This window comes from Neovison vison, chromosome 7 (genome assembly GCF_020171115.1).
Source record: "Neovison vison isolate M4711 chromosome 7, ASM_NN_V1, whole genome shotgun sequence".
NCBI classification, from domain to species: Eukaryota; Metazoa; Chordata; class Mammalia; order Carnivora; family Mustelidae; genus Neogale; species Neogale vison.
In genome coordinates this window covers 191,645,960-191,656,933 of record NC_058097.1, presented here as the reverse complement: position 1 = coordinate 191,656,933, position 10,974 = coordinate 191,645,960, and the positions used below count along the sequence as shown (strand labels likewise).

Genomic DNA, 10,974 nt, shown 5'->3' with positions numbered 1-10,974 from the left:
TGGGAATTATAAGCTCAAGTACTGAAAGAGCATCACATGATAGTGCTCAATTATGAGATTATGATGTAGTGATAGTGGTAGGTGTATATCACACACATATCAAGTAGGTTATCTTAAAAACCAAAAATATAATTTTTAAAACATTCTTATATATATAAAACCAAAAGAGCAAGCTTGAAAAGTGAAGAAACATATTTTCTAATCCTGGGTTTTCCCAAGGAATCTGAATTTTTACTTTGCAGAAACTATTAAGAACTAAGGGGAAAAAAAATGTGTTTTTTCCTGATACCCAAACAAACGTGGCAGCCAAGGAAACAAAGCTACACTAGGGCAATAATATAGAGATACTCTGAAACTTCATTTTTTTCCCCCCTTCAAATGTTCATATACCCACAAGTGATTCTCAAAAATCAAGAAGCCAATGGTGCTTTCTCCAGCTTGGATAAAGTCCCCACTTTCCTTTTATTTTTTCTTGGTCTTCACTGTGCTTGATTTTCTAGTATCCTTTGTACCCTTTATCCTCTCTTCTGCATATTTCTGCTGCCAAACACATGCACTGCATCTCCCTTCTCCCTTGTGAAGAGTAACGGGAAGGAACACACCAGAAGGCAGCTGATGGCCGATTCGCCCATCACTGCCAAGTATGAGATTCTTTTTCTCTCACACTTCACGGAACATTTAGAGGTTCTCCAGTGGCAGTCCAGGTTTTCACTGAGATTTCTAGCTTTGATTGGAGTTTGAGGGTCCATCTATGTAGATTCCCCAGTGAGGAAAGCTCAGGTAAAGATTCCAGAGCAGAATTTTCTCAAAATACCTTCTCCAAATCCCACATTCTCAAGATGGCAACCTCCACTCTCTAAATTCCAGTTCCATATGGATTAGCTCTTATGACCACATTCAGAAACAGTAGAATAAAATATGGAAAAAGAATTGGTATGTGCACACATAGACCATTCTTTCACTAGTCAGTACTTTGTTTTCTGAGCACAAATTTGTATAGGAAGCTAACTCATTGTGTGAATATGACCCGTTATCAATAGCATTCAACTAAGGGCCCTCATAGGTTTCTCAAGATGGTTATGGACTATAGGTAATCCTTTTCTCATGCAGTACTCTCAGAATAACAGAATATAAGTATTTATGTGTTAATATTTATTAATATTAACATAATTAAATATACAAAATATTAGTGTAATTTAAATTTATTATTTCTTTTTTACACAGGGGGAATATTTTATCTTTCCTATCCAAGAACCAAAACCAAGCTAGGAAAATACCAAGTTAAGGAAATATACAATAGAATCCCTGAATATCATGTATCAACAGAATCATACTTAGCTACACCATAACTTTTTCATGGCATTTTTCACTTCTGCATTCCTCAGTGTATAGATCAGAGGGTTGAGCAAGGGTGTCCCAATTGTGTAAAACACAGCCACCATCTTGTCTATTGGAAATGTGGTTGCTGGGCGTGTGTATATGAATATGCATGGACCAAAAAATAAGACAACCACAATAAAATGGGAGGTGCAGGTAGAAAGAGCTTTTCGCCTTCCTTCTGCACTGTGGTTTCTCAGAGAGTACAAGATGACAACGTAGGAGATAAGTAGAATTATGAAACTCACCATGCATATGGCTCCACTGTTGGAAACAACTAGCAAGTTTATTGCATAAGTGTCCATGCAGGCTAGTTTCAACAAGGGCTGCAAGTCACAGAAATAGTGGTCAATCACATTGGGGCCACAGAAAGGCAATCTCAAAACCAGGAAAAGTTGTGCTGAAGAGTGGATACAGGATCCCACCCAGCTCAGAATCACCAGTACACAGCAGACTTGGCGGCTCATGATGGTTGTGTATCGCAAGGGCTTACAAATGGCTACATAGCGATCAAAAGCCATGAGGATGAGCACAAAGATTTCCATACACCCAAAGAAGTGGGCTGCAAAGACCTGAGTCATGCACTCATTGTAGGAAATGGTCTTCTTCTGAGAAAGGGCATCCACAATCAATCTGGGGGCTGTGGTTGTAGAGAAGCAGGCATCAGCAAAGGACAGATAGAATAGGAAGAAGTACATGGGACTCTCAAGAGTCCTGCTTGTTTTAATAGTCACTACAATAAGAAAGTTCCCCAACAGTGTAGCAAGGTAAAACATCAAGAAGACCGCAAATATTGCTTTCTGCTTTCCTGCATTCTGTGTCAACCCAAACAGAATGAATTCAGTCACACTGCTATTCATCACTATACTAGTGGCTGCAGGTAAGGTTCACTTGACAAGGGTTTAATCTGCAAAGAGAAAATAAGACGTGACATCATGGGAAGACTAGTGGGCTGACCAAGGAATTCCTTCTTTTTGTTCCATGTTATGTTACCTCCAACTGCCTTTAATCCTCTATGAATTTCTGCAAATCTGGAGAAGTCCAAGCCTTTCCCAAATCCATCTATAGATTCAGAAACTAACTGCATTGCAACAAAATCTTTGCATTTGAAGAATAAAATTTAATTTTTTTTTAATTTTGATTCCTACCAAGATTGAACATGGAAGAATTTGTGCTTTTCTTGGCCAAGCTATTAAATGCCTTGAAATGTATCTTTCATATGAAAAACGGAGTCAAATACTGGTCCTACCTTATGCTAAGTTTCCCCATGGTTAAAAAAAAAAATTACATGACATATACACACATATAGTTCATGCATTATGTTTTTTTTCTTTTTTTTTTAATCTACATGCTTTGAAATCTGAAAAACACCATTCCAATATAATTAAGTACTGATATTGTTGGAGAATCCTTCCTGAAGAAAATATTTTCACTTCAGTTCACTCATGTGTGGGTTCTTGACTCCTTCATCTCTGACCCTGTCAGTATCTTGGATGAAACATTCTTTTTTTTTTTTTTTTTAAGATTTTATTTTATTTATTTGAGAGAGAGAGACAGTGAGAGAGAGCACGAGTGAGGAGAAGGTCAGAGAGCGAAGCAGACTCCCCATGGAGCTGGGAGCCTGATGTGGGACTCGATCCCGGGACTCCAGGATCACGCCCTGAGCTGAAGGCAGTCGTCCAACCAACTGCGCCACCCAGGCGTCCCAGGATGAAACATTCTTTACAAAAATCTATTTTGACAATCTTTTGCTTACATCTCTTGTGTTCAATGTCAACTTCATTGATTGTTGTTACGTAACAAATGTCTGTAAATCTTTGAGGTTGTCAAAACTGAAGAAAACTCCCATTTACCCTCTTTACTATACTTTTAAACTGAAATCAAGAATATGGAGAATCTCTGCATATGAATTCAATATGGTATAAAATTCTTAACAATGCCTATATCTAATATAGTCTATCATCTAATCTAGTGTTTTGACTTCAATATGTTTCTTTTTACCCTGAATTCCTCAGGGTAATTCTTTTAAAAATATCATTTGAAAAATATTTTATAATTCTAATCTAGTACTCTCTGATTTTTCTATTTCATGTTCTTGCTCTTAGCATATGTAGTTTCTCATTGAAATCGTATATCATTTTCTGTCCTGATTTTTATTTGAAATTATTATGCAGTTCTTTTCATATTACTACACTTCCCATAGTTTGTTTATTTAATTATGTGACATTGTGTTAATTTTTCTAAGTGACATTTATTTGACTCTTTGTCCTTTGGGATATTGATACTGCTTCCAATTTATACTCTCACAAGTAACAATTTTGAATAATTGATATATGAAAACATGATATTGCCCCACACTCTAGAAATTATCATTGCTATTGATGATTACTAAAATGTTTTTCAGTATTTTGTGTCCATTTATTAGCTATTTTTTATTGCGGAATAATTTATGACTATCATTAATTCTTCCAAATATACAGAAGAATAAAAGAAGAAAATTAAAATCTGTCTCCAAATTATTGAGTCTATCATCCTATTCTACAGATATAACCTCTTTTGCTTTTTGATATGCCCTTTTAGAAACATTCTATCAGTATCCTTGCATGTGTATCTCTACAACTGTTTTCTATACACAAGTATGGCCAATATTTCAAGGTTGATGATTTTGTAGAATAGCTGATGAACATCCAGACAAACAGAACTATTACTTTGTGACATTATCTTATTTTCACACTTGGTTAAAATTTTGGAAAAAATTTATTTTATTATGTGCACATACTTCTTATCACAAACCACGTTTTATATTTTTACTATATTTTGTACAAAAATACTGCTATTCTGAGAATTTTTCACCTTTTGTCAGTTTATATTTTGCAATCTTGATATTTTATCTGGAATAGGTATTAATCTAGCAAAATAATTACATTCTTGGCCAAGAACAGAGTTGCTAGAATCAGATGCCTTGAGTTCAAATACCATCTACAATATTAACTGCCTTGAAAAAGCAATTTTAAACATGATCATGGTACCTTTTCAGATAAAATAAGAAAAAAAATCTGGCTCATAAGAAGTAAGTAATAAGTAAGATATTTGGAGTCGTGCATATGTAAGAACTTAATTACATAATATTGCATAATAGTTGCATAATAAGTAAGTACTATGTAAGTCCCAGGCTCTGCCTCTTTTACTATTAAAGTTTTACCTTTTCTGATTTTCTGTGACATCTTTCTTTTCATATAGTCCAAGTTGTCAATTTCTCCATTTTAATTTAGTCTCTTTTCAACACATTTTAAAATTGTACTATCTATGTTTTTCTCTCATAATTTTATAAGTAACTTTTATTTAAATATTGAATCACAATTATATCACAAAGAAGTTAATGTAAAGAATAGACAAAATGCTCCCCTGATTGAAATTCTCTAATATGAGTTTTAAAATCAATGTAGATGGAATTATTCATTATGTAAGGCACTTTGTGATTGGTATTAGAAAAATACAAACCATCTGCTTGAGAAGAGTACAAATTCCCAAAGGATAGATTGGTAGTAAAAAATTCATAATTATGTAAACTTTAACTGAAGAAGACAGTTCTAAACCAGATTCCCTGAGATGCAGATATTGTAAAGAAGAGCAGAGAGGTAGGTGAGCTACTCTGTTAGCACCTAGTGCATGAAGACTGAAGCCAGACAGCCTAGATTCATACCCCACCCAACTGTCCACTATGGTGCAATGTTTAACAAGTCCTTTGATATCTCTGTGTTTCGCTTTCTTCACCTGCAAACATTAAGAGTGAAATAACCTACTCTGTAGTTTCTATGGAGGCTAAATAATTCAGTGTGCACAAAGCATGGGAGATGCAGATCTGTACTCCCTGCAACTGAAATGGTTACTTGAACTATGACTTTCATATCAATTCTCCATTATGATTATTAATGACTTGCAAAGTTGTTAATCTACCTTGCTCATTTACCTGTAATAGAGCTGCACAACAGTTTTACACACAAATTTCCTTTGCTGGCTGGCTGAAATCATATTGTTACTGTTGATCATGCCAATTGGCTCATGGTGATAAGAACCTCATAATGATGTCTCCAAATGCCTTGAATAAATTAAAAAAAAAAAACAGAGAAAAGGCATCTAACAGCTTCATTATGTGGGGTCCATGATGAGAAGTAAGTAGAAATAAAATAGACCCTTAGTTATAAAGAGTTTGTGATCCAAAGGTATGATATGAAAAACAGAGGGAGAGAGTATCTGAGATGAAAAAAATCAAATCTAAGTATTAGTAGAGATGATAAGCCAAAGAGGTCAATATAAACCTCTAGACATATTCTAAAGTCATTGTGGAAGAACTTGGAAAATCAATATTTCCTCCATCCAAAGGCCATGAAAGCCAGGTTATGAAGTTTGAATATACTCTTGAGGTTAAATATAAGGAGACATACAGAATATGGGAGCTGATTTTATTAAGATTTATTCAGTACCTAAGAACAAAATTACTCATTTTTCCCCAAAGATTTGATTTATTTATTTGACACACAGAGAAAGAGAGAGAGAGCTCAAGTAGAAGGAGCAACAGGCAGAAAGGAGAAAGCCCCACACAGGGCTGGATTCCAGGAACCTGAGTTTAAAACCTGACCAAAAGGCAGACACTTAATCTCTTGAGTCACTCAAGTGCCCCGTAAAATCATTAAGTTGTTTAATAAAATTTAGTCAGGGTGCCTGGGTGGCTCAGTGGGTTAAAACCTCTGCCCTCAGCTCAGGTCATGATCTCAGGGTTCTAGGCTGGAGCCCCACATCTGGCTCTCTGCTCAGCAGGGAGCCTGCTTCCCCTCTGTCTCTGCCTGCTGCTCTGCCTACTTGTGATCTCTCTCTGTGTGTCAAATAAATAAATAAAATCTTTAAAAAAATAAAAGAAAATTTAGTCATCTTTTTTTTTTTTTTCCTAAATGTAGTCCCATTGGACTTTGAGCTTATCTGTAATGAAGTACCTACGTCCTTCAAGATGTATGAGCTGCACTGAAGACATCCATCTTTGTATCCCCTGAACTGAGAAACTCAGGGGAAACCATATAAGTGCATTTGCTGTATTCCCAACAAAATGAATCTGTGGTGGCTTCAGAATTGTCACATCCTCTCATAGTGAAGGATCAGAAATGCTCACTCTCAGCTGTCGCTGGGGCGGGATGGGTAGCAAACAACCACAGGAGCCCTCAGTGTTAATAAGACCATTCTGTTGTTGCTTTTTTCTTTTTTTATTGTTGTTGCTGTCAAGACTCTTGTTTTTAAAGCAGTGTTAGATTCACTGCAAAGCCTAAGAAGGTACAGAGTCCTTATATAGTCCCTGCCCCCACACAGATATCACCCCCTGCCATTATCAGCATCTTCCACCAAAATGACACATTTGTCACAACTGATCATTTAACCATGACACATCACCACCACCCAGAGGCCAACGTTTACCCTAGGGTTCACTCTTGGTGTGGTACATTCTGTGGAATTGGAAAAATGTTAGTGGCATGCATCCATCATTATAATATCATACAGAGTATTTTCGCTGCCCTAAAAGCAGGGTCATCTCAGATTCCCAAAACACAGAAAATAATAATTATTTTCACACAATGTCTAGTATTTGTTAAATTCTAAATAAAATGTCTTGCATTGTTTTCTGTAAGAAAAAAAAGAACACACTGAGTGAGAAATCTATGCAAGTTTTCATTGTGAGCAACATTAGATCATAGACACCACAAAAGCAGGTTGGTATTTCATAAACGTGAGTATTATAAATGGCCAATTCTAGAATTCATTAAGTGGGTTTTCTAAGTTTCTAAATAGAAAGAAAAGACACAATGTTAGATATTCCCTTTTCTCCTCCTTCTCTCCTCTCTCTCTCTTTTTACCTCCTTCCTATAGCTTGAAAAGGAAAAGTAATCATTTAAAAAATATGATGGATCATAAATATGATAAAATTGCTTCTGTGATTTTCAATTGCAATAGCTAAAACACTCACCATGACTTCCGAGGCCCTCAAACACTGTGCCACCATCTTCCTTATCACCTTTCCTCCTAGTGCCTCTGGGTATGTACACTCCAGCCACACCTGAAACTTGTTGTCCCCTGTAAATATGCCCACACCATTTCATTCACCAAATTTTCAATATTTCTTAGTGCTTAAATGATCTCCCTCTGAAACAACCTCCACTCTCCTTCGTTACACTGCAGAGTACCAGCTTCTGATACAGTCTCTTCAAAAGCTTTCCATGTTTTCCCAAACCACTTTCTTACTAAGGACCTTCCACTGGTAAAATGTATGTGTGTGTGTATGTGTGTAATGAATCATGCAGCCCTTAATTATAGCCTTATTTCTTTTTGCTTTCATATCATTGTTCATTTGACTTTATATCTCGTAAGACAAGTTGACACTGCTCTATTTTGTGCAATTGAGGCTAAGCTGACAGGTAGTTTAGCAGAGAGCAGTAAAAAAAAAAAACAAAAAAAACAAAAAAACAAGTATCAGATCTGTATCTTTTATGCTCCATGGCAACTTATCCCTCTTGTACACGCAACCCTCCAATGCCCTGCAAATCATCAGACTAAAACCATAATGGTGGAGTCAGTATAAAGCCAGAAACCATAAATAGGTAAGGAAGAAAACCATTGGCATGTCAAGTACATGTCTTGACTATCAAATGGATGGAAAATTCAGGATGTGACAAAAAAAGAGACCATAATTTATATTTATATTTATATTTATATTTAAATATAAAGCCTCAGTGCAAGGCTGGGCAAAGAATCTTGCGAAAGAGTGCGTCTTCCTAGGACTTTGCTAGAGAGTTTGCTTCTCATTTGTCCTCTCCATATACCATTCCTTACTCCAAAACCAGAAAGAGAATATAATTCATAGGTGACAGTGGGTTTGGGCAGTCAACAGTATCATTAATATCAGAACAACCAAGATCATTGTATCATAGAATCATGGTATCAACAGTATCTCTGCATGCCAAATGCATGTGGTCAGTACACCTTCAACCTTGCAAATAAGAAATCCACCAACAGAGAAGACTATACTTCTGGCCCTTCAATGGACCCAATTCAATAAGAATCACTCCAGAGACAGTGCTACATGAAGCAGAGGCCACTGGAAGCTGGGACACATCATAATCTTCTCATCACTGAGAGAAATGTATTTCTGGAACTTCATGCTTTTCAGGAGACAGAACAAAATAATGGCAATGGCCAGAAATACCCAGTCCCTAATGAAAGGCAAGAAAAAATACATACTTTAGTTGGGCTTGAAAACTTACCTTATTTCTTATTTCTTATTTCTTATACAGAAAGAGATGAGGTCTGATGGAGAGCTCATAGTTTTTGCTCTTGCAATTCTGATTTATTTTGAAGATGAATCATGTGCGGTGTGTTTACAACATGTAAACTGTACCTCAGGTACATCTACTCAGCTTTCCACTGCAGGATCTGTGGGGAGAGAAGATACTTCACAGTAGCCAGTCTTTCCTAGAAGGCTTGAGTTAGACTTTTCTGAAGGGTCTGTAATATCAGCAGAAAGTTTGTTACTGCTACTCTTAGAACTTTATAGCATAAAAAGGAAATATCCCCACTATTCTATGATAGAAACATCTCTAAAGCCAGCTATATTACCCCAGAACAATTTCCTGGCAGAACACATGGATGAAACATTTCTTCTTCCTCCATCAGATAGTTATAGAGACTTCAGAGAGGTTCACAAATACCCAGTCTCTGGAGGGATAAAAGACTCTGTCCCTCCCACCCAACCCTAAAGGATTTGCTCTATAAACTACTTAGCTCAGGCAATGCAGAATCACAGCGAACCATGGTGCCAAGGAATCCTAAACAAACCTGTCAACAGGTAGATTCTGTCCTCAGAGTCCTTTTCCCCTCTTAGTCTCCCAAAGGGACCCTGCTCATTTCAGTTACCAACTGTTCCACTCATGTCCATGCTCTGGGGGAAAACAACACCTTTAAAATCACTCTGAAGTATAGACTATTAAAAGGTCCCAAAGACCATGCTCTTTATGTGCAGTCTTTTCTAAATAAACACAAAGCTCTTAGCCCTAGTATGTTTCAATGAAGGGGACAACATTCAATTCTAGTTTCATAATTTATGTCTCTGTGACTTTAGGCAAGTTTCTTAACTTCTCTCAGCTTCCTATTCTAGAAAATATTGCTGTAGATATAATAATTATTATCCATCTTAATAGTACTATAAATATAAATTATTACAGTGGAAACTGTATATTCTAAAATATTCTGATGTCATTAAGTCAGTAAGTAAGGAAAGAAGGTAAAGAAAGTGGAAATGAAAATTCTTTTACATTTTATTCTATTTTAAAATGAAGTTGTTATAGTTTAAGTATAATAAAATGCACCTTATTTTTTGATTGAACAATTGTATAGATTACTCAATGCTTGCCATGACTGGTGTATTCTCAAACCTTCCACCTGTTTCACCCATTATCCACTTTGATGCCCTACACCAAGTCTTACCTCTCTTCTGATCAATGCTATCCAGTAGTACTCCACTGTTGCTTTCATCAAAAATGAAGTCATTAAATGTAACCTACAATGATCTGCATGATCTGGACTCACCAACCCCTCTCTGACCTCATCTAATACTCTTTGTGTTCCCATATCACTGGATTCAAACCCTCCAGCACATTTCTGCCATATATATCCAAATGGGTGACATACTCCCCTTTTTCAACTATCTATTTAAATGTTATGTCCTCCATGAAGACTACTCTGACCACGTCTATAAAGCTGCAGACTGGAGAGAGAGTTAAGATGGTGGAGGAGTAGGGGACCCTAATTTCATCTAGTCCCTGGAAATAAACTAGATAGCTACCAAATCATTCTGAACACCTGCAAAATCACTCAGACACCTGAGAAGAGAACTGTTACAATTCTACAAAAGGAAAAGTGACAGCGTTTTGCAGGGTAGTAGCTGCAGAGACATAAATCCAAGGCAATCTATGGGAAGATAAACCCTGGGAAGAGGGAGCCTCAGGAAGCTGGGTGCTAGAAAATGGTATAAGCAACAGAGCACAAAATTAAAACCTTTAGAATTTTGCCTGAAAGGTGCTCAGGGGATGAAGTGGGGCAGAATCCCAGGTGGGACACTGTGATCTCAGGATCACCAGGGTCACAAAAAGAATGGGGAAGCTTTATTGTGCAGAGTTCCCAGGTAGTGGCAAACAGTGAATCCAGGCATCAGCTTTCTGCTCAGTGTTGCCATAAACTGCAAACTGCAGCACATTCTGGTGACCAGTCTCCTGTCAGGGGCCCAGCAAGTGGGAGAACCCGAGAGATTTCCCCTCCCCCCTACCTGGTAGCAACAGCACTGATGCCTCCTGCAAGAGTCCATAATCTTTGGACACTAGAAATGGTGTTGTGTGTCTGAGATAGAAATTCTTGGTCACAGACTAGGTGAACACAGAATGTGGACTGAAACCAGGAAGACCAGAATTATTGAGTCCTCTTCTCTGAGGGCTATCTAAAGGGTGAAGAGCATGAATTTTCCTCTCCAGGGCTGGAGATCAGGCTGAGGCCGTTTTCATTCTC

The 10,974-nt window shown here is 37.1% G+C and overlaps 1 protein-coding gene across 1 annotated transcript; it reads right to left on the bottom strand.

The window, feature by feature from the left end:
- Window positions 1-1,334: 1,334 nt before the first annotated feature.
- On the bottom strand, window positions 1,335-2,237 carry LOC122914362 (olfactory receptor 4C11-like). The gene has a single exon (XM_044260985.1). It carries the CDS (start codon window positions 2,235-2,237, stop codon window positions 1,335-1,337), a length of 903 nt encoding a protein of 300 aa, XP_044116920.1.
- Window positions 2,238-10,974: the final 8,737 nt, after the last annotated feature.